This window comes from Dama dama, chromosome 13 (assembly GCF_033118175.1).
Source record: "Dama dama isolate Ldn47 chromosome 13, ASM3311817v1, whole genome shotgun sequence".
Classification (NCBI taxonomy): Eukaryota; Metazoa; Chordata; class Mammalia; order Artiodactyla; family Cervidae; genus Dama; species Dama dama.
Window position 1 is genome coordinate 32,948,411 of NC_083693.1, and position 25,520 is coordinate 32,973,930.

Here is a 25,520-nt window from a genome sequence, read left to right on the forward strand (position 1 = left end):
GATTACTGAAACTACTTTGAAGGAATTTGTAGTGAATATAAATTCTCAATTTGAGAAATACAGACATCTATATTTACTTAAAATCAAATTTACTAGTCATATTTTATGCAATTTCCCTATGATCCTATTTATTATTGTCAATTTAATCTGTTATTTTATGGGACAGCTATGCATTTTTGTCAGTTCTCTATGTATTTCTGATTGCTTTTGCCTTCTATATTTAGATGCCATGTTATATGATGCACAATGTTATATGATGTCATAGTATTCCCATAGACTACATGATACATCTTCCGATAATGTTTTAAAATCTTCTTTTTCCAGTTAGTATTCTTTCGGCCTCAGATTTTACTTTGACATCACTTTTATTCCTCTGTTGTGTATGGTTAGCATTTGTCATGGAATATCTTTCTCCATTTGTTGTTGTTCCATCATTAAGTCGTATCTAACTCTTTGTAACCCCATGGAGTACACCACGCCAGGCTCCTGTCCACAGGATTCTCTAGGCAAGAGTGGGTTGTCATGCCCTCCTCCAGGGAATTTTTCTAACCCAGGGATCGAACTCACATTTCTCATGTCTCCTGCACTGGCAGGTGGGTTCTTTACCACTGAACCAACATTAACTTTGTCATTTCTATGTTATGTTTCAGGTGAGTCTAATATCATCTAATTCACCTCTTGTAGAAAGTCCTTAAAGCTTCTTATCACCTATTAGATATTTCCATGCTTTTCGATGCTGTAATAAAACAGATAATAGATTTTATTTTTATATTTCTTCTGTCACTTGGGTTTTGGGAGGAAAAAGAAGTAATCAAGAGAGGTTTCAGTCCACCAACTGAAACTAAAATTCCTGAAATGTGCTTTTAAATTTAACCTTTCAACTGAATCACTTTGTTAGTAACAAAGTTGCATAAAATATCTTTATTTATCAAGAAATTTTAGTTATTTTAGGTATGCCAGTGATGTTTAAATGTTCTGTGTTTCTCATTCTTCCAAAACTGTTTCCAAAAGCAAAACAAAATAATGCCTTCTGTCAAGGCATTAACATTGCTAGAAAATTAACTGTGCTCACCCAGAAAACAAGAAGCTCCCTGGAGGACAGTAAGGCCAGGTCCAGAGCATCCTGTAGAGGGTAACCCCACACACACACCCCATGGCGCAGTCTGGGGCTGGACTCCCTTCCCCAGCATCTGCTGAAAGCCCTGCTACCTGCTACAGCCTGTATCCGCCATGTTACACCCAAGGAAGCCTTTCCTTGGAAAGCAGAGAAAGCTCTGATTTCTCCCAGTCCTCTCTCATTGGGGGAGTCTGGTTATTAACACAGGGTTATATTTAAAGGTCCCAAAACAAAGGGAAGGGAACTGAGGAGACTGATAACTAGTAATGGTCCCACTTTTGCCTCCACCTAAACTATTCCACGAGCTTTCCCTTGTGACTCACTGGTAAAGAACCCTCCTGCCAATGCAGGAGACACAGGTTCCATCCCTGGGTCAGGAAGATCCCCTGGAGAAGGAAATAGTACCCGCTCCATTACTCTTGCCTGGGAAATCCCATGGACAGAGGGGCCTGGCAGGATATAGCCCATGGGGTCGCAAAAGAGTTAGAAACGACTTAGCGACTAAACAACAACAACAAAGGACTTCACACAGGTGACCAGGAAGCTTGTTCAGAGATACAGAGTCCATAGTCTTCTTTTGCAATGTGATAACAATCATTTCTATAGTACACTCACTGGATTTTTTAAATGCTTTCATACATAGAATTTTTTTTTTGCATAATTCTTAAAACATCCATGTGAGGCAAGCAGAGCACACATTATCATCCTTGCGTCACAGGTCACGAAAGTTTGAAACAGCTTATTCAAGTAGATGTAGCTGGTTCCAGTGGCAGAACCAAGATAAAAATTGTTATGCAGCTGCTGTAACACATGGAAACAGAGTCTTCCACACATTAGATCAATGTTTATGTATTTGAAGAGTCTCCTCCCAATAACACATTTTGACTCTCCAAGATACTTAATCACAATTACTTTGGCTGAAACTGTTCACTAAGATGGGCCATCTTTTGAGCATTCTGACTTTGTCCAGTAGAGGGCACCAGTTAGCCATAGCCCATCTCTCAAGAGCCAGAGTCTTGATTTGAAGAACTGCCTTTTGGATTTCATAATCTACACTATAATTCCCACCTCCTAGATCCCTACTCTAATATCCTTTATAATATCAGTATATGTCATATCACAGTAAAAGTCAAATTTACGAGATAATTTACATTAAAATGTTCTCTTACCCTTTCCATGTCAAGAAATTCGTCATCTAGTTTTGTTCCTTCAACACCACTTATTTTTTCACTAAACAGCTGTAGAAATAAACACAAGTAATTGTACAATCATTCATTATCACAGTATTTGACTCAAATTATTACCAAAAAAAATATTCAATTCCAAATTGTTGGATTTTTTTGGATGAAATCCTTTAAGAAAATCATTGGAAGGAGTAACCATGGCTAAGAATATGGGAAAATACACACTCCTCACTCATTCAACAGACATCTATTATGCACCTACTACATGTAAAACACAAGGCAGTTTCTCTAGTAGAAACATAAATAAGATCTTTTATCTTTGTTGCGGCAAGTGGGATCTTTACTTGTGGCATGTGAGATCTAGTTCCCTGACCAGGGAACGACCCAGGCCCCCTGCATTGGGAGTGTGGAGTCTTAACCACCAGACCACTTATTTTGAACACACTAAGGTTCATCTGTGTTAAGGAGGAGATGGAGAATGAATGGTGTAATTGATTTAATAAGGTATGAGAAGTATCTGCTTTATGTAATTAGTGGTAACTACTAAAAGCACAAAACAATTAACATACATATAATACTATGAGTTATAACATAGTATCCACACCAGCACATCAGTGGAAAATCAATGTTTCCCTATCCAAAAGAAAACAAAGATAAAGGATATTCAGGAGAACATAAAAGGTGACAAGTGGAAACTACAAAATTAAGATAGTAATCACAAGTCCAGAAAGGTCAGTAATCATTATCTATGCAAATAAGTTCAACACATGAAAGGATAATTAATAGAGTCGATTTTAAAAATCCAGCTGTATAGCTTTTAAGAGACATACCTAAAATGTAACGCACAGGAGAGTGAAAATATTAATAGATAAATTATCTTCTTGTTGTTGTTTAGTTGCTAGGTCATGTCTGACTTTCTGTAGCCCAACAGGCTCCTCTGTCCCTGTGATTTTCCAGGCAAGAATACTAGAGTGGGTTGCCATTTCCTTCTCCAGAGGATCTTCCCAACCCAGGGATTGAACCCAGATCTCCTGTATTGCAGGCAGATTCTTTAGCATCTGCAGCCATGAAATTAAAAGATGTTTGCTCCTTGGAAGGAAAGCTATGACAAACCTTGACAGCATATTAAAAAGCAAAGACATCCCTTTGCCAACAAAGGTTCATATAGTCTAAGCAATGGTTTTTCCAGTAGTCATGTATGAATATGAGAGTTGGACCATAAAGAAGGCTGAACGCCAAAGAATTGATGCTTTCAAATTGTGGTGCTAGAGAAAACTTGAGAGTCCCTTGGACTGCAAGGAGATCAAACTAGTCAGTCCTAAAGGAAATCAACCCTGAATCTTCATGGGAAGGACTGATGCCGAAACTGAAGCTCCAATGCTTTGGCCACCAGATATGAAGAGCCAACTCATTGGAAAAGACCCTGTGCTGGGAAAGATTAAGGGCAGGAATAGAAGGGGAAACAGAGGATGAGATGGTTAAATAGCATCACCAACTCAATGGACATAAATCTGAGCAAACTCCAGGAGCTAGGGAAGGACAGAGACTGACCTGCTGTAGTCCATGGGGTCTCAGAGAGTCAGACACAACTTAGTGACTGAAGAACAACAACAAAATTAATAAGGAGAGACCTGATCTAATAATAAATGGAGCAATTCACCAAAATTCTGGTATAATATAATCTACCTAACAGCATAACTCAGAAAAAAAAATAAAGCAAAAACTGAGAGAAATAACTGAAATAACAAATCCACAATCATTAAGGAGATTTAACACAAGTCTCTCAGAAAACTGGCAGATCATACATGATTAAAAGAAAATAACTTGGAAGGGATACAGATAGTTTTAATGATCAAATTAATATCCTTGATAAAATATGCACAAATATATATATCCCTCCAACTAATAAACAGATAATATATAGTCTTTGCAAGTACAGATAGAACATTAGAAATAGTGATCATTTACTAGGTCACAAATCAGTCAACACCATACAGAACACATTTTTAACCATAATTCAGTTAAATTAGAAATCAACAGTATAAATAAATATGCAGGTATAAAGTTTTAAAATTCAGTCCTAAATAACTATGAGTTTAAAAGGAATTCCCAAGAGGAGTTACAAAAAAAAATTAATAATGAAGATACATTAAAATCTGTGAGATGCAGCAAAATCAGTGTTTTGAAATCAATGTGTTACTTTAAATTCATTAAAAAAAAAAAACCTCAATGTTTCAAACTGATACATGTCATTCAATCTAACTCAACAAACATCTGAAAGTCTACCAACTAGGTCAATATGCTAAACGTACAAAGATCAATCAATCTAAATACATTTCAGGGCTTCCCTAGCAGCAGCAGCTGGTGGCTCAATGGTAAAGAATCTGCCTGCCAATGCAGGGGACATGGGTTCTATCCCTGGTCCAGGAAGATCCCACATACCGCAGAGCAACTCATCTCATGCCCCACAACTACTGAGCCTGTGCTCCAGAGCCCGGGAAACACAACTACTAAGCCCACAGCTGAACTACTGAAGCCCGTGCTCCACACAAAGAGAAGCCCGAGCGCTGCAACTAGAGAAAAGCCCGGGTAGCAACGAAGACCCAGTACAGCAAAAATAAACTTCCTTAAATACATTGCAACCACTTACGCTGAGAAGCAGAAGTAAACGTCCGTAACACAATGAGATGCAGAATAGAGAGAAGCACAATTTACTCTTCAAACCCAGACGGAGGAAAGCAAATTAAATGGATGAGAAGGTGCCAAGAAATTCCCAGAACTGACCAGAAGGGGGACAAGGAGACTCATTAGGAGATAAGGGACACACACACACAATGAAGAGGCAGACAGTGAAAGAGTGTCCAAATTTTAATCTAAAACTCTATCTACCCTCTTCAGCTTTAAACACTAGTAAGCCCTCACCTATCCAGCTTCTCCATCACAAACACTGCATCTGACCTGGGCTTGCGAGATGGAAGTAACGAATCTAAAATACACATAGCTAAGGAAATGTATCTCCTGTGATCTTCCCCTCCTGAGAAAAAGGGGCATGTTGCCAATTAGACCTGTCCCAGGATGGCCTGTTGCTATAATCAGAGATGGCAATCTTCATTCACCATCTACTTCTCGGTGGGTTCCAATTTAATCAATGATGGGAAAATAAAAACCGTTATCAAAGACTACAACAGAGCAGTGATGCAAAAGACATTTATTTGGGAGACATGAAGTTTTTGCTTTTCATCTAGATGTGTTGGGGTTTTAGTGGTAAATGTTAACACAGCCTTGGACTTCTGCTTGTGCAAAAAAAAAAATTTTGTTTTCAAAGAACTCTTGGCTTCTCCAACTTCTTCCCTTTTATGAAGCAAGAAATTGGACAGCAAGAAAGCCAGAACCTAGGAGAAAATGTAAAGAAGCAGATTTTATATCTCAGGATTTCAGAATGTGTTTTGGAACGGTATTTTCCAACACACGTGCCACAAAACACCTGTTGCACAGGATACGAGGAAGAGTCAGACAGAACAGCTCCTTCACCATGTCCTTGGAAACACAGCGATAAACAAAATTAAGCAGACCTCTACTAAAAGAGACTTTTCAGAGAATTTAAAGTGGAAATGGGCATTGTTGATTTCCAAGGGGGTGCATGTAAGATAGAGCATTTACCACCCATATCTGGTCATGGGAGATGTCTCAGCCAAGTAGTATGTGCTTTGAGAAGACCTGAAACAAAAATTTCACCTTCTTTACTGGCTCCTTTTTTTTTTTTTTTTTTCATTTACCAGTCAGTAGTCATGTCCTGCTGTTATCAGCTTGGAAAACAAGGCAAAACTCAAGTGTAAATCTAAATCATAAAGGTTATTTGTAAGTTGTTAACATTAGGAGACAGCACAGGGCACTTGTGAGTTCTCTGTGCTAGTTTTGCAACTTTTCTGTAAGTCTAAAAATATTTCAAAATACAAGATGATTTTTTAAAATCTCTGAAGGCAGCCGAGAGCAACTAAGGCAATCAGGATTTCAGAGGCCCAAAATCATGAAGAAGGGAAACGCACTGAGAAGAGCAATATATTCACAGCTGCTTTTTCCCTTTGGGGAAATTCTTGCCTTGCAACACATGATATAAAAGCTAAGCAGAAAGCCTCAGCTTAGAACCTGCAGCAGCTTTGCTGGGCTGGGAAGAGGGAAACCAAAGTGCACTGTAACCTAGGAAATCAGGCTAGAAGAGGCCAAAATTTCAGGAAAAGAAAAAAGGACATATAAAGAAGTAAACCCAGTAGGCTGTGTGCAATTTTCTCTCAAGGCTTTTGACAATTCTTAAGCTGCATATGCACAAGGCAAGATGCTTGGCTACCAGCAAAAAGTGGCTGCTAGAAGGCTAAAGATCGAAGTGGAGATTTCTGCATTATCACAGTGATCAAGAGACAAAATTATAGAGTTCAAGATGCCCCAAAACAAGAAACCTCAGTAAACACACCCTGGGTTTTTGGTTCAAACCCTGAAGGCCTAAAGGCAAGGTCGAAAGAGATGGGCCCTCACAAAGCCTGATATGCAAACTTGAATTAGCTCAGTCCCTGTGTGCATTAAGGTCATTGACCTTTACCCTCATTATGTGGCAGAATAAAACTTTCTCTCTGGAGGAAATCTTCATATACAGCATCTACCATTAAAATAAAAAAATCATTTACCATGCCAAGAGACTGAACCAAACAACTGAAAATTAAGGGAAAAATAATAACCCAATAGGCAATCCCAACACTGACATCAAAAATTATCTTTAAGATAATTATGATTGGCAAACCCACAGCTAATATCATACTCAGTTGTGAAAAAAGGAAAGCTATCCTTCTAAAATTAGGAACAAGACAAGGCTGTTCACTCTCACTACTCTTATTCAACATGGTATTGGAAGGCCTATAGTTAGGGAAAGAAAAGAAATAAAAGGCATCCATATTGGAAGGAAGAAGTAAAACTGTCACAATTTTCAGATGACGTGATTTCGTATATTGAAATCCCTGAAGATTTCACTTAAAAACTATAGAGATAATAAATACAGTAAAGCTGCAAAGTATAATATCAATATGAAAAAGTTTGTTGTAGACGTAGAGAATGAACTGACCATTGTTGGCAGGAAGGATGGGGGAAAGGGATAGTTTTATTCAATTCACATAAAATTTAATAACAGAAAAAACTAACCCATGATGATAGAAATAAATGTAATGGTTATCTTTAATTCTGGGTTACCAGGGAGCATTTCAAGGAGCCAGTCACTTTCTACATTGTGAATTGGTTTTGTGGATGTGTTCATGTTGTTCAAATACATCAAGCTACATATGTGTGAGCTGTCACTTCCCTGTATGTATATTTTATAAAAAAAAAAAAAAATGTTTAACTCACTCTCCCATGAGCCCTGCATTCAATGCTTTCAATAGTTGCAATTATCATATTTTCATGATTTATTTATCCACAGGGAAGCTTAATAAACAATACTGGTCCACTTCTTCCTCCCTTGTCTCAAAAATAGAAATAAAGTTCATTGTCTGACTATTTACATCTGGAAGGGTCTGCTTCTTAGAACTGTGACTAAACCATACAGAATCGAATCACCTAAATTCAAAAGAACAAAAAGCCTGTAGGCTATCACATGGTATTGCATCCACTGTGCCCTAAATGCTACTTTCAGTTTAATCCTTACAGCAGCAGGATAAAGTAATTAACAAATGTCAACAAGAGAAAGTAGATAGATAAAATGTTGCAGATGTTGAATCAAGATGGTGGCTTGAACACACACATCTTCCTCTTCACTGTACCAAATACCTTTAAATAAACTTTTTATATATGTATATATATAGAGAGAGGCATCTGACACATACATAACAGTGCTGAAAAACAAAAGGGTGCTAGCAGCAGATCAGAAATGGTGAGAAATTCCTAGAAGACAGAAAGCAGATGGGATTAGCAAGCTGAGGAAATGGACCAATATAGACATGGCAGAAAACTGCTCCTAAGATAAAAAATTAATACAGAGAAATTCCAAGTCTGAATAAAACGAGCACAGATAGAATAGAGTGGGCTCCCAAGAATTCATCTAGAGACTTGATAAAAAGAACCATATAGAAAGCTACAAGGATCAACAAAGACTGTCCAGCCTGTCCCCATTCCCACATCTATACCTGAGGGCAGGGTCTGCAGTTACTCCATTTTTGGTTCAAACCCCTGACATACTGCTGATTAGAGAATAACTGGGCAAATTATGGAAGCTCTCTGTGCCTCCAATTCCTTATCTGCAAAATGTAGAGACATAAGGCTTATTACATATATATATACATATACATTCAACATTATATATGTGAATATATATAATATATGTATATATTATATAATAGATATACACGGGTGCATGCGTGCTAAGTAACTTCAGTTGTGTCTGACTCTGTGACCCTATAGACTGTACTCTCACAGGCTCCTCTGTCCATGGGATTCTCCAGGCAAGAATACTGAAGTGGGTTGCCATGCCCTCCTCCAGAGGATCTGCCCAACCCAGGAATCAAACCCATGTCTCCTGCATCTCCTGCACTGGCAGGCAGACTCTTTACCACTGTGCCATCGGGGAAGCCACAACTATAATAACTTGCAGCCAAACTCATTCCTACTTGATAGACCTTAGTATTGATACACCTTGAATGGTTCTATTCAACCTGCTCTCACCAATGACCTTTTAGTTTCTAAACTGCCAAAATAAATTTTCACTCTTCCCTAACATGGTCTCTCCAGGTATTCTGACTCTATTGACCAACCTCTTCCTCAGACTTCCTCTTCTTGGCCTGTGGAACCTAAGTCTCTTCTCTTTCATCCCTGGATACTCCTTTATTACCACTGAAGTTATTTTTTTTTCTCATCCTACACACACTCCTCCCCTTCCTACCCCCAACTCATCAGCCACTAAGTCCTATCCTACATCCCAAACATGTCTTGATTCCATCACCTTCTCTCCACTTCCATGAACACATCCTCCGTTCAGGCCACTACTCTGAGAACCTCCCAGCTGGGCTCTTTTAACCCCTCCTCCATAGAGCTGCCAGTCAGCTATCCGAAATGGCAACTGAATAATGTCATTCCCTGCACTGATTCAGTGGCTTCCCGTTGCCTTTAAAATAAAACCCACCTCAGCTTCCCCGGTGGCTCAGTGGTAAAAAATCTGCCTGCCAATGCAAGAGACACAGGTTCGATCCCTGATATGGGAAGATCCCACATGACACGGAGCAACTGAGCCCATTCGTCACAACTACTGAGCCTGAGCTCTAGAGCCTCAGGAGCTGCAGTTACTGAGACAGCATGCCAAAGCCTGAGCCCTTGAACTTGAGCTTCACAACAAGAAAAGCCACCACAGTGAGAAGCCCACGCACCGCAATAGACAGCAGATCCTGCTGGCAATTAAAGAAAAATAAAAAGCCCATGCAGCAAAGACCCAGCACAGTCCAAAATAAATAAATAAAATTAATTTTTAGAAGAATAATTTTTAAAAAGCCCTTAACAAAATTTATTTTTAAAAAACCCATCTCCTTAACACAGTGGACCATGCCCTCCGTGATCTGACTGCTCTAGTCGCTTTCCCGCCACTCTTGATCAACACTGCACACCCCTTCCTTCCTAATCCTGAGTCCTTTGGAGTATCCTGCCCCTTCCAGCCTTTGCACATGCTATTCCCAATGCCTCAGAAGGCTTTTCCCATCTAGCTAACCCCTAACGAGGCTTCAAGGCTCAGCTCGAGTGTCACAAGGATGACCTAGCTGGGTGCCTCTCCTGTGGATCCCTCCACCCAGTAAGTGTTAACACAGCACTTATCCCACTGACTGTCGGCCAGCCCCACGCAGGGGCCTGTGAGATCCCTGAAAGCAGGATCTCGTCTGTCCTACTCATGACGGCATCCGTAACACTAGAAGAGTACATGCCAAACAGTAGGCCTCCTGGCCAATAACTGCTGCCCCTCCCACTCCCCGTCAATGCACCGAAGGACACTGAGGTAATCCATGGAAATGTTAAGAATATTGCTTGAAATTCTATTAGTGACTCTCTGCTCTGCTCAGTTGCTCAGTTGTGTCTGATTCTTTGCAACCCCACAGACTGTAGCCCGCCAGGCTCCTCTGTCCATGGGATTTCCCAGGCGAGAATGCTGGAGTGGGTTGCCATTTCCTCCTCCAGAGGATCTTCCCAACCCAGGGATTGGACTCTCGTGTCTCTTACCACTAGTACCACATGGGAAGCCCTTTCTATTAATGACACTTTTCTCCAGTAAAAGTCCAGGAAAATTTGATCCTGAATGATAGCAAGGAAAAAACTATACTATGTCTAATCATGTGGTCTCCAGTGAAGATAAGAAGATTCCAGTCAGTGAAATTAAGAAGGTTAAAAAAAATTCTCATTGTACAGTTGCTACACGGCAATAACAGAAAAGAAAAGCATGATGATTAATTGAAGGAAAGCAAACCTGTTGCTTTAGTAACTTCAAGATAAGAAAAATACTAATAACTTCTGATTCTGTCTGGGTCACTTTCCAAGATCTATGTGGAATGTAATTTCAGAAACTTAGAAAAAAAATTCCTCCTATCAAACAAAATAACTGAACACAGAGTTACAAGTGAAAGGCATGAACCTATATGACTTCTCTTTGGGAATTGGAAGACACATTGTTCATGAGAAAACAACAAAGAATATAGTATCTAGATTTCTTTTTAAGCCAATAGAGCAGCAACTTGTTAGTGTTGAAGCTTTCAGAAGAAAATGCTGATTCACCAACACCATCTTGCAAAAAAAAAAAAAAAAAAAATCTCCAGGACCACAAAGGTTTAGGCTCAGATCTCCCTAACTGTGCACACACTCTACTGTTACTTCCTCTCATGCTGACCTCACTCACCCCCCAATACTCCAAGAAGAGCCAGACTAGAGAATTCCCTGGTAGTCCAATGGTTAGGACTCAGTGATTTCACTGTCAAGGGCCTAGGGTTCAATCCCTGGTCAGGGAACTAAGAACCCACAGTTCTTAGGAACCCTGCAGTTCAGCAGGAAAAAAAAAAAAAAAGCCAGACTTATTTGAAAATTCAAAACAGGTGGAGAAGACGTCACCTTACATAGTTTAATCCCTTTCTAGGGCCTCTGTCATATCCTCTGACCCTAGCTGTTGGGTTAAATTAACATCCTGTACACCAAATATGACCTTCTCCATTTACTAGAAAGTTTTGGTGACTGCTGGGATAGTTGATGTTTTTGCCAACACATGGGCCTCATGGAGGAGAATCCCCACTGACTTCACATTCAGTTGGTATCAGAAATGTGATACCACTGAGGGATACAAAAGATAACAGCAAAATCAAAACTGAACAAAATAACCCCACAAGTATTGAGGCCACACCAGACGCTTAAGTTAAACTTGGGTCTGTATCTGGAGCTGAGGGCCAGATGTCATAAAAGCTCCCCAAGCTTGGCCCCAGGGAGCAAAGAAACTACTAACATGAACTCCTCCTGCAAATTCTGCATGTGTGTTCAGTCATGTCTGACTCTTTGAGACCCCATGGACCGCAGCACACAAGGCTCCTCTGTCCATGGGATTCTCCAGGCTCAAGAATACTGGAGTGGGTTGCCATTTCCTCCTCCAGGGGACCTTCCAGACTCAGGGATTGAACCCACATCTCCTGTGTCTCCTGCACTGCAGGCAGATTCTTTACCATTGAGCCACCTGGGAAGCCCATAACATGACCTTAAACACAATTAAAAACTTGAGGTAAGAAAGTCTCAGTGCTGCTTGGAATGGCTTGGATGCACCACCCATGTCCCCATCAACATGGCAGCCTCATGTAAGAAAAGCCCGTCTCAGCAGGTTCCTGGGAGATGCAATTCTAGACCTTCTCTGTCTCTTCTCCGAAGAGCCTCCATTCTCCTCCAGGGCACCCACCCCGTGCCTCCTCCATAAACCCTCCCACACAGCCCTGACCTTCCAAACTCTTTTGAGGACATTTTTAAAGTACTCGCTTGTTTCCACAGGGTCATCTGAGCTCAAGGCTAAAGGACTCAAATCAAGCGAGACATCACTGATATTGCAGCCATGAAACTGTAACAGTACAATGTACAGTTGGTCTATTTGGAGGTGCTGATAAGGGGGAAAGAAGAGGTAAAAAGTAATGTTACATTCTTTTCCTTCCCATGAAAACTTTCATGACCTTGCTCTACACTTTACAACAATACTTCCTTTCTGGGGTGTGTCCCTGAAAAAATGTGTAACTGTTTTTTCATGATTCAAAACATGCTTTTAACTCACTTTAGCAGCTTGTTTACTTAAAGGCATCATCAAAGAACCCTTTAGTAAAATAAAATGATGCTAATGATGTAAAGACCACCCTTCTATCTGTTGGTCAAATAAATTCAGATTTGGGTTCATCTTCTGTTCTCAAAATGTGGACCATCTCTATGGTTTGCGGAGGGTGGGGAAGATAACTATTTGAGCTTTTTAAAAATTTTTTTCTTTTTTGTTCTTTTCTTTATTTTTTTAAATTGAGATATAGTTGATTTAAATTCTGCTGAACCAGGTAAAGAATCTGACTGCAATGCAGGAGATACACAAGAAACGAGTTTGACCCCTGGGGTGGGAAGATTCCCCTAGAGGAGGGCATGGCAACCCACTCTAGTATTCTTGTCTGGAGAATTCCATGGACAGAGGAGCCTGGGGGACTACAGCCCAGAGATTCGCAAAAGTCGGACACTGAGAGACTCAGACAGCCTTGATTTAACAACTAGTACAAGTCTTTGTGCACGACACAGTAATTCAAATTTTTTATAAGATTTATACTCTGTTTAATGTTATTGTAAAATAAGTGGCTATATTCCCTGTACTGTACAATATACCTTTGAAGCTTATTTATTTTATCCAGAGTAGTAATATTTTTTTCAGTTCTACATGCTCTTACCCATATAGGTTTTTTCCTACAGTCACACAGGAGGTTTCACTGGACACTTTAATCAGGAAAAGACTTTACTGTGATCTCAATGCAGATTTCAGAGTCTGCATGCATTTTGCCTCTTCTTTGCCAAACTGAAACTATTGACTCAGAAAATTTACTAATTTTGCTTTTTAAAAAGTAGCTATAATGACAAAGCAAAAAGGAAAGTCAATGGATCAAACTCAATTCCAGAGCCAATATAAGGCAGCAACATTAGTGTGACCACAAAGCAAATGCAATTCCCAAGGCAGGTACCAGAAACTTGCAGAAATGGGGACAGAAAAGGCCAGTCCGGCAGCAAAAGGACAGGAGTGTGGACTGTCTGCCCACATCATGTTTGTAGAAGACGTCATTTGAGGAGACTATCTCCAAAACTCAACACTTTGGGATCAGAGCTTCCAACTGACATCACAGTAGTTGAAGGTATCTTCTATTACAGCACAAATAAGTAACACCCAGGATGAAAGGTGCAAGCAAATAATCAGGTCAAAAGAAGAGCTTTCTGAGACTCCCCTGGCAGTCTAGTAGTTAAGACTCCACCTTCCGATGCAGGCGAAGGGGGTTCCATCCCTGGTCGGGGAGCTAAGAGCCTACACACATCGCAGCCCAAAACCCAAAACAGAAGCAATATTGTTTTTTTTAAAACAGAAACAATATTGTAACAAATTCAATAAAGACTTAAAAATTGGTCCACGTCATAAAAAAAGAAGAGCTTTCTATCAGGATGGTCTCTCTTATCTCCGCAGACTCCTCTCACCTTGAAAATGCTGAGGGTCCTACAATATCTGGTTCCAACTCTTCCCTCAGCTCTAGCATTCTCTCCTGGGAAATTACGTACACTCTCAAAATCTTCACTTAGCATCAAGCACCCAGATTATTATCTTTAGCCCCAAATCACTCCCCTGAGATCCATATTCACATATCCAGCCACCTCCTTAATGTCTCCATTAAATCCCGCCCCACAAAGAGCTCATCATTTCCTTCCTCCCTTGCCCACCTGCCCAGACAGCACCAACTTTCCAGGTGATAAGAAAGGAGACCATGTCAAAAGCTCCGATGTTACGACTTTTCAGCTTTGACCTCAGAAGTGCATATATATCCCAAATTAATTCAACTCGACTTAGGAAAATAATCAGATGCATGCTGCTGCTGCTGCTGCTGCTGCTGCTAAGTCACGTCAGTCGTGTCCAGCTCTGAACAAAGAGCAAACACAGCCCCAGAGCCTCCGTCCATAGTCAGCAACACTGGCCTCCACTAGCCTCAGCTTGGACACAGCCCCTGCTGAGGGGCTGGGACATCAGAGAGAGAGACCAGAGAGCTGACCACCACCCCACATTGACCCAGGACTGGCAATAAAATGAGCACTATAATTCTCGAACTGTTGGAGGATGTTCTAATCTGAACAGTTTGCTGCTGGGAATCTGTGCTGGTTATTTGCCTATTGACCCTCAGCCCCAGCCCCACCCTCCTGCATCTACTAGGTGATGCCAAGGCTGGGACTCTGCAATCTACATTCGTCAGGCTTGCATGCCGCTGGCTTCTATGAGGTTCTGATGGTGGAACGAGGGAGGAGGGGGGAAAAGGCTCTGTTTCTGCTTTCAGCCTCTGTTAGCATCCAGCGAACAGCAGCACAAGCTCCATTTCCTAGTCTTGGCTCTTGAGCACCAGCTCTGGGGTGTCCCCCAGGGATTCAAGTCCCAGCTCTCATCACCCCCTCAGGGCAGAGCCCAGCCATGGCAGCCCTCCTCTGACCCCTTAGGTTTTGAGATCACAGCTCTTACTTTTGTCCCCCAGCATCTAGAGGTAGCAGCCGCTTCCACTTCCTGAAGTTACTCATGTCTGGATGACTTCAGCATCCACTCGTGTTCTTTCAACCTTCCAAACCTGGTACAGTCAGAAATCCCTCTTTTTTTGTTAATAATTACTTATTTTAATTGAAGGATAATTGCTTTACAATATTGTGTTGATTTCTGCCATATAACAACATGAATCCGCCATAGGTACATATATATGGCCCCTCCCTCTTGAGCCTCCTCCCACCTCCTATCCCATTCCACCTCTCTAGGTTATCACAGAGCATCGGAATTGAGCTCCCTGCGTCATACAGGAAATTCCCACTGCCTATCTAATTTTACATATGGTAGTGCATATGTTTCAATGCTAATCTCTCAATTCTTCCCACCCGCTCCTTCCCTCACTGTGTCCACTAGTCTGTTCTCTATGTTTGTGTCTCCACTGCTGCCCTGCAAACAGGTTCATCAGTACCATCTTTCTAGATTCCATATATACCCTGAGGAAACCATAGCTGAAAAAGACACATGGACCCCGATGTTCATTGCCACACTATTTACAATAGCTAGGACATGGAAGAAATCCCGCTTAATTGAAATACTTTGTGTAGTTTCTATAACCTAAATGGACCCTGAGTTATGATACAGAATTTCTTTTGCTTTGTGGTTTGTTTTCTTTTGTTATAGATTTTACATTCTCTGCTCACAAAATATCACTTCCCATGGCTGAAGTCTCTACCTCTGGTTAACATTTGTTCTGCCAAGGAGACTGCTCTCCAGAGTGGAACTGGAAGAATACACATCAGTCAGAGTAAACTGAAACCTCATGAAGGAGGCTGGCTGGACCCGCAGATAATTCTGGGCCCACAATCCACATAACTCAACTCGCAGATTCTAAATTCAATTTTATACTGAATATTTAAAAGGTTAAGAGAAGCATAGGCCTATTTGAAATGTTTGGGTTTTTCTCTCTGTGGACACAAATACATCCTAAGATCTGATGAAAAAGAATCTTTTTCTGACCCCTCTCCCTTATGTGGCCCCTCTCCCAACAAGCCACCATCCCATGTGGTCCTGTCCATTCAGGCTCAAGCTGTAGGAACCCCAATCTAACTCACCAGGACCTGACCCTGGACAGTCTTGCACTTGTCCAGGACATGATATTTGGATAACTGCATGGAATTAATCATTAGCATGGAAAGTGACAAAGCTGACCTCCCTTCACAGACAAATTAATAACAGGTAGGTTATACCGGCATGAGATAATTCTCGCCAGATCTCTCATGTCTTTGCATGTCTTGTAAGCAGAGGCTTTGCTCCCTTTGTCCCAGGCTATCTTTTCAAGGATGCTCACACAGCGACCAGTCTTAGAAGATATGATGTTTCTCTCCAGGGAAAAGGACAGATGTGTTGTGTGCACACATGAAGCAACTTGGCACACAGGCACACAAACAAACTCATCTTGTTTCCTGGAGAGAAACATCATATCTTCCAAGACTGGTCGCTGTGCAAACATCCTTGAAAAGACAGTCTGGGAAAGGGGAGCAAAGCCTCTGCTTGTAAGACAGAAATAAAAGAGGGTGTCTCCCTTTGAAGCAAAGGTAAGGCAGGCTTTACTGCCCATAACAAAAGGTTCAGGTTCCCTAGGCTCAGGATTCCTCTCCCACAACACAATCTACTTTGTGTACAGGAGTTATGTGACCCTCTTCACATCTGTCTTATTGGAATTCGGTCTCGGAAACTAGCACTAGAAAATTGTGCTACTCTGGCTACTACTATTTTTGTGAGTAATAAACTCATTTGTCTGGGCTTCCCAGAGGGCATTAGTGGTTAAAAGACCTGCCTGCCAATGCAGGAGACTGAGAAACTTGAGTCAATCCCTGGGTCAGGAAGATCCCCTGGAGAAGGCATGGCAGTCCACTCCAGTATTCGCGCCTAGAGAATCCCATGGAGAATCCCTAGCAGGCTACAGTCCATAGGTCGCAAAAAGTCGTACACGACTTAGTGACTTAGCGCACACACATGCAAAGTTGTTTGTCTCTGACCCAGAATCCATGTTATCTTTTGCAGCATTCATGAAATGGAACAAGCTAGCTTATTAGCTTGCAAGGAGAGGAAAGTTTCAGACCCTCCACAGTTTTTACCACACATCAGCTAATGTGAAAACAAAAACTATCACACTTTAGAGGATGAAGTAAAGAACTGCTTCATAATTTGGAACTGGGAAAAATGTCTTAAACAAAATACATGAAAGGAATACCATAGAGGGAAAAAACAGATAAATTTGATTACACTAAAATTAAGAAATTTCATTCACCAATGGACACTACTAGAACAGTGGAGAAGATGTTCACAATAGTAAAAAAAAAAAAAAGAAATATTGATGTACAACTGACAAAGGTAAATGCAGAATGAATATATATCCTGTAAATCAGTAAGGAAAATACAGAAAATCTGATAGAAAAACTGGCAAAATAGTTTCGTACAACCTTCACAAAAAAGGAAATCCAAGGGCCAATAAACAGAAAAAGGTGCCTAGCCTCATTCAAAATCAATGAAATAAAAATGAAAGCACCATGGAAAATCATTTTGGAAAACAGTTTGCCATTATCTAATGACGGGCACCACTGACCCAGCCATTCCTAGCAGCAGCCATCAGTACTAGCCCCAAACTGAAAATAACTCAGAAGCCCACCAACAGGAAAATGGATAAATAAATCAGGTATTTTTATACCCCAATGAATGAACTATAGCTACATAAAACAACATGGATGGCTCTTACAAAATAAATGTTGAGTTGAAAAGAAGTCAAACACAGAAGGGAATATATATCATGACCCTGTATTTATAAGTTAAAAAACACAGGCAAAAGTAACCCATTGTACTCAGGGATGTTTGGGTTGTACAATTATAAATAAAAGCAATACATGACAGGCTACAAAAGGCAGGATAGTAATTGCTTTCAGGGAGAGAGAGGGGTACATAACTCTGAGAAGCTACATGGGGACAGGTGGTGTCTGGGATGCTACTGGCTTGTCCTTGTCCTTGTAATGTACTGTCTTGTCCTTGATGGGATAACACCAGTATTCAGTCTACAAATAACCAACAATCTGCATACTTAAGTTTTATATCCTTAAAAATTACTGAATATATACCAAAAAGACTGAGGAAACGATATCCAGGTCATGAAATTGAACTCAGCCCATAAACCAGAAGCTCACACAGAGCCTTTCCAACTCAGCCCTCTGCCTGCCTCTTGGGTTATCACCATCCTGACTTCTGGGCTTGCCTGGTGGCTCAGACAGTAAAGAAGCTGCCCGCAATGCAGGAGACCTATGCTCGATCCCTGGGTCGGGAAGATGCCCTGGAGAAAGAAATGGCAATCCACTCCAGGATTCTTGCTTGGAGAATTCAATGGATGGAGAAGCCTGGAGGGCTGCAGTCCATGGGGTTGCAAAGAATCAGACATGACTGAGTGACTAACTCTTTCACTCTCGCTTTTGACTTTTACCCTCAAGTGTACATTATCAAATACTATGGTTTACCTCGGTCTGCTTTTGATTTTTCCCTAAATGAAATCATTAAAATACTTGCATTGAGTCTGAAAATTATTCTTGATAAATCAACGCACTCCTGTGATGCATATGCTTCTTTGAACTTAATATTTTTGTAATGAATTAAAGAGTTCAGTTGAAATAGAACTTTACAAGTGTGTGTGGATTCATGAAAACAGCAACTGAAATTAAGCAAGAGAACCTTTTCCATGGGATTCCCTGATAGCTTAGTTGGTAAAGAATCTGCCTGCAATACAGGAGACCCCGGTTCAATTCCTGGGTCGGGAAGGTACCCTGGAGAAGGGATAGGCTACCACTCCAGTATTCACGGGCTTCTCTTGTGGCTCAGCTGGTAAAGAATCCACCTGCAATGCACAAAGCCAGGGTTCGATCCCTGGGTTGGGAAGATCCCCTGGAGAAGGGAAAGGCTATGTGCAGATTCAGGAGAACACCAACTGAAATTAAGCAAAAGAACCTTATCTATGACATTAATTCAGTGGTGTTCATTTGAATTTTACTGGATTAACAGTTTTATTTGTATTTAAGTTGAAATAAGTTTGGAGTTCATGCTTAAAGCTATAAGCATAAGTTAACAGTTTCGAGTTCATCCATATTTAAGAACAATGTAATAAACTAAATTTAACTCAACACACGGAGTCCCTTATAAAAAGGGGTCCGGTGTTCACACAGATTTGAGAAACCCTGCCTAGGAATTGCCCCCCTCCAACACACACACAATTCTTCCATCTCACTCTACTGCCTACACCCTACTCCACCTTTACCCCAAGATAAAACCACAACTTGCATTTTACAGCTGGGAACATTTAAGCAAAATGCTTTCCAAACCACCCATGTCATCTCTGTGAAGTATGTCAGGCACTCGGCATGTCAGCTTTGGAATTCATTCCAATTCCATTTGTCATATAGGTGATCAAAGCTGGGGACCAAAATGGGGCACAAGCAAAAAAGGGAAGTGTGAAAACAGTTTATTTGGGCTAAGTGACAAATCTTTGAAATGCTAATAACAATTACCCATAGCTCATACTTTGGCATTGCAGCTGCTTCCTTATGAACTCAAGAGTAGAAAGCCCTCACCCAGTGCTTTTCTTGCCTACTGCCACTGTAAAAAATTACCAAAACCTTAAGGGTTTAAAACAATACAGATTAAGACTTTCCTGGTGGTCCAGTGGTTAAGACTTTGTGTTCCAAGGCAGGGGGTAAGAGTTCGATCCCTGATCACAGATCTAAGATCCCACAAGTCTCTTGGCCAAAAAAACATAAAACAGAAGCAATATTGTAATAAATTCAATAAAGACTTTAAAAATGGCCCACATCAGAAAAAAAAAAAAATTCTTAAAAAAAACACACAGAAGTCTACAATTGGTGTTTCCAGGCTAATATCAAGTTGCCAGCACGACTGGTTTCTTTCAGAGGCTTGGGGGAGAAACCATTTCTTTGCCTCTTTGGGCTTTTAGAGGTCATATTCGCCTGCATCCTTCGCCCCGACCCCTTCCTCGCAACCCTGCAATCTTTTACTTCCACCTTCACTTTGCCTTCTCCTCTGTCCTGCCTCTGTCTTGTTAAGGACTCTGTGATTACATCAGACCCAACCAGGAAATTCAAGGTAATGCTCCCATCTCAAGATCCTTAACTTAATTGATACCAAGCAGGGCCTGTGGGGCTCCCAGAAAAAAGCCTTTCCGTGTCCCCCATTTCTTCGATTACAGGAAACAACCTTCATTCAGCCTCCATGAGCTTCCATGAATTTCAATGGGGAGATTTGAGTATCTGTTAATTAGGGAAGGGAGGGGATGCGAGACCAGGGAGAAACAAGCAGCCTTGGGGCAAGGTCCTGGTTCCCCATCAAGGGACACAACAGTATCTTTGAGGTATTCTGCAGACACTGAAACCCCTGCAGATGGCAGAAGTTAATGATCAATGATGGTATACTGCCCACAAGCAGGTAGACCCTAGACCAGCTCGACCTGAAGACTGAGGATGCTGACTCCTTCTTACCTCACCATCCACCCATCAGAAGAATGTCCATGAGCTGATGGCGTCCTCTTTGAAAAATTACTATAAAACTTCTCACTATCCTCTCCAAGTGGACACATAGTTTTTCAAAGCAGGATCCTGCTGTGTCCCCATTTCCCTGGCAAAGCAATAAAGCTATCCTTTTTCTGTGTGTCCTAAGCCACTTCAGTCGTGTCCAACTCTTTGTGACCCTATGAACCGTAGCCCGCCAGGCTCCTCTGTCCATGGGATTCTCCAGGCAGGATACTTGAGTGGGTTGCCATTTCCTGCTCGAGGGGATCTTCCCCACCAGGGACTGAACTCGCGTCTCTTGCATATATCCTGCATTGGCAGGCAGATTCTTTACCACTGGCACCACCTTTTAATATGTCAGAAGCAGGAAAAATGTTGCCGGTTGCTCCTTTATTGAGTTAATGAGGATTCTCTGAGTGTTCTCTGCAGAATAACACCTTATCGGGAGGGAGCTGATGAGGGGAGAGAAGGAGTGAGGTGACAGCCAGGCCAAGAGGGGGGAGCAAAGTGCTGGTCATATTGTGACTCTGTGTACATGTGTGTGTGTGTGTGTGAGAGAGAGAGAGAGAGAGAGACAGGGGATGGACTGATGGAAGGAGCGAGGGAAGGAAGGGGAGGAAGAAAGAGAGGAACAGGGGTGAAGGTCAGGAGATGATGCTGGTGTCTGACTACACTGTTTGGCACCTTTGGTTTCACAGAAAGACAGGAGAGCTTTCTAAGACTGAGCTGGAGGAAAAGTCTTAGGAGAGCATTTTCCACAGAAGCAGGACCAGCTCTTCAGACGCTGGGATAGGCAGAGCTCATTCCTCCATACTGTGGCTGCTGCTCAAAAGCAAATTCTCTGGAACATAAGTACCTCTAGATACTTCTGACTCTAGCAGCAGTCTTTTCAAATTTTTAATTGGAGTATAATTGCTTTACAATGTTAAGTTTCCGTTGTACAATGAAGTGAACCAGCCATAGGGATACATATATCCCCCCTCTTTCTTGAGCCTCCCTCCACCCCAGCCCCGTCCCATCCCTCTAGACACTCACAGAGCACCAAGCTAAGCCCCCTGTGCTATACGGCTGCTTCCCACCAGCTCTCCAGTTTTATTCCTGGAAGTGTGCATATGTCAGTGCTACTCTCTCAATTTGAAATGAACCTACTGGGACCTCAGAGAAGCCAAGGATTAGATTAATACTAAATAAAGGGAGAGTTTAAGAAGATGAAGATTATTAAACATATTTTAACTGGAGGTGTATTTTTAATCAACTGAACTATGTATCTCTACCTCTTACATTATGTAGCTAGTGTGAATGTATGTGGGTTACAGAAAGGTTACCTCACCCACAGTCCCACCAAGATGCTGGCAATAAGAGCTCCTGAAGAGGTCTTCTCTGAGCCTCATTAAAGGATAGAAGCAAGGATGGGCCAAGTGCCCTGAAGAGACCAGTGACGTTTATTTCCCTTGAGAGGAACCGTCAGAGCCATCCCACACCTCTCCACGGGACCCAGGTCTTTAGGCCCCTGTACCATGCGCTCCCCCATGGGGAACCCTCACCACAGCGAGCCTGTCTTACTACACTGTGGGTAAGTACCTCATGCCGGGGGACCAGGCATCCAAGGGCCTGGCTCCCTTAGGTCCAGCACTTTCCCCAGCTCCCCTCTGACTCTAGACCCCTGTGAGCTCGCAGCTGTCCAACACGAGGGCACCATGATAGCCTACTGCCTGTGGGGTGGGGGTGCTAGGAGGAGATCCCAGAAAGGACGGGGAAGGTCAAGTGTGGCTTCTCAGAAGCCAAGGTGAGTTGGGCAGGGGAAGGGCACCCTCTCAGAACACTGGGGGAGCAAACCGGCATGTTTCACTGGGACCCTGGAGATTAAGCAGCTGGTGGGGATGCTCACAGGCCAAGGGAAGAGGAGCCTCCAAACTTTGGAATTTTACAGTAGTAAATACCAATAATGGCAGTATTAGTAATAATAATAATAACAATGTAAAATATAATTTTTATCATAAATTAATTGGAAATAGCTACCCACTCCAGTTTTCTTGCCAGGAAAATCCTGTGGGATGGAGGAGCCTGGCTCCTCCAGTCCTTGGGGTTACAAAGAGTCAGACATGACTGAGCACAAACACACACTTTTCATTATCCAATCATATTATAAAATACTTTGTATTAAACCAAAACAATAGATATATAATAATAATGATCCTATTATCATTAAATACAATAAATTAGTGTTTGTTACATTAAATATAGTGATATTATTAATTTATTATTGTTACCATATAACAAAATGTTTTTAAGTTTTCATTTTATTAGGAAAGTACACTTCTTTTTTATCGCTGTTTCATTTGAAAAAGGACCTTTTAATACTAAAATTATACATATATATTTGCATGTCTAAACATTGTTTTAAATTGGGGTAGAGTAGCTTTATAATGCTGTGTCAGTTTCTGATGTACAACGAAGTGAATCAGCTACATCTATGTATATGTCCCCCCACTTCTTGAACCTCCCTCCCCTCACCCCCATCCCACCCCTCCAGGTCATCAGAGCACTGAGCTGAGCTCCCTAGGAAGAATATAATCTTTGAAATCAGGTAAATATAGATTTGCTAGAAACTCGCTTTGTTCCCTTATTTGTCCTTCCATTTTTCTCACTTTGCTAAGGACCAGTGACCACTTCGAAGGAGGCCAGAAGTTCACATGTGGAGCTGGAGAGTCAGAGGGACTGGACACCAGGCACTTCTGGCAGCCCTGTTTCCCCACCCACAGGTGGCTCTGCAGAGGACATGCCTTCTATTAAGAGCAAGGCCCAAGGCTCAGACACTGGGATGCCAGGGCCCACAGCATCCCCTCATTCAATCTGCTCTTCTGACTGGCCAATTTTCTCTTGAAAGAAAGCGAAAGTGGCCCAGTCGTGTCTGATTCTTTGTGACCCCATGGACTGTAGCCCACCAGGCTCCTCGGTCCATGGAATTCTCCAGCAAAAATACTGGACTCAGTAGCCATTCCCATCTCCAAGGGATCTTCCCAACCCAGGAATCAAACCTGGGTTGCCCGCACTGCCAGCAGATTCTGTACCATCTGAGTCACCAGGGAAGCACCAGGAGACAGAGGGCAAGCCTCACTCCCATACCCCTGCTTTCTGGTGGACATGTTCTAAGCGACCCTTCCCAGAGCCAGAGAAAGCATTAATTGGCTGCTCCCCTCTTTTCACTTTGGCTGCCAGGAAGCTCAACAACAAATGTGAGGATCAATAATAGCAACTTCATGGACTTTCTCACATGTGTATTTACATGAACATATATTCCCATAGGGGGCTTCCCAGCTGACCCTAGCAGTAAAGAACCTACCTGCCAGAGCAGGAGACATAGGAGACTTGGGTTTGATCCCTGGGTCAGGAAGATCCCCTGGAGGAGGGCATAGCAACCCACCCACTCCAGTATTCTTGCCTGAAGAATCCCCACGGACAGAGGAGCCTGACGCACTACAGTTCATAGGGTCACAAATAGTTGGACGACTGAAGCAACTTAGCACACATGCATATTCCCACAGACCTCCACAAGCCTTGACTTTACAACAATGTATTTATATTTTCCCTGGTCACAATTATTCTTTTTTACATTTTACTTCTAAAATTTCTTGTAAACTGTTTCAAACCCTATGTGGTACAAGAGAATATAAATACTATATACCAAGAAAAAAAATGTTTAGGTTAAAATTATAAAAATTTGCGAAAGCAATTCACAGACGACTGAGGCAGACATGATGTCTTTTACATAATAACCAAACTGCAAAAAATCACTTAGGCCACCAGATAAGGCAGATAAGGAATCAGGGCCCAGACTTGTCTAAGCAAAATGATGTTTCTTCCCTGAAAGATATAATATAGTGCGTTATCAGCTTAATTTAAAATGCACACAGCTTCTAAACAATAAGAGGCACTTTTCTTTTCCATGAACAAAGATGCTTTATTCACATGTGAATAAAGCAAAGATTCTTTCTGTTCTATCTACATGAAGCAACTCTGCATTTCTATACAAAATGAGGTATTCTGCACCAGGCAGAGCCGTATTACAGAACCACTGTGCATTCTGGATGAGGTTGTCTGATTGCACATGCATTAAAAACAAAAAGCACTTTGTATTACCAAATAAGAAAAAATAAAAATACTTAAGCCCTCCATGACACTCTCTTCTGTTTCTCCTTCAGCACAAGCGTTGATGAGCAAACCATACATTAATGCATTCATTCCCAACCTAGCACGGGGCGTGCTCCATAAGGGTGGAGAAAGTGTGTGGGCCCAGAGTGAAAGGACCAAATAAAAGAAACATGAACCTCCATACCCACTATTTCTGAACAGCTGTTGGTTAAATTTTTTCCAAGGGTATAATTTTAAATAGGTTTTGTGAGGCTGGGGGTCGGAGGTGGGGCCCAGGGAAGAAATTCCCCCAAAATGATTGCAAACTCGCTGAGACAGAAAAAGCTTGTTGCTGTTCAGTCACTAAGTCGTGTCTGACTCTCTGCGACCCCACAGACTACAGCGCACTGGGCTTTCCTGTCCTTCACTGTCTGAGTTTGTTCAAACTCAGGTCCACTGAGTCAGTGATGCCATCCAACCATCTCATCCTCTGTCGCCCTCTTCTCCTCCTGCCCTTAATCTTTCCCAGCATCAGGGGCTTTTCCAATGACTTGTCTCTTCACATCAGGTGGCCAAAGTATTGGGAGTTTCAGCTTCAGCATCAGTCCTTCCAATGAAGGACTGATATTCAGGGTTGATTTCCTTTAGGATTGACTGGTTTGGTTCCCCTTGCATTCCAAGGGACTCTCAAGAGTCTTCTCCAGCACCACAGTTTG

At 41.8% G+C, this 25,520-nt stretch overlaps 1 protein-coding gene across 3 annotated transcripts in view; it reads right to left on the reverse strand.

Annotated features, from left to right (window-relative positions):
* The window catches only part of SH3GL3 (SH3 domain containing GRB2 like 3, endophilin A3), a 108,451-nt gene that overhangs the window by 55,604 nt on the left and 27,327 nt on the right, over window positions 1-25,520 (reverse strand). For 2 of the 3 annotated variants that reach the window (XM_061159615.1, XM_061159614.1), the window contains exon 2: window positions 2,287-2,355. In XM_061159615.1, the coding sequence (XP_061015598.1) occupies window positions 2,287-2,355 (69 nt within the window). Of the gene's footprint in view, window positions 1-2,286; window positions 2,356-25,520 lie in introns of those variants that run through there. The other variant, XM_061159616.1, reaches the window with a different exon arrangement.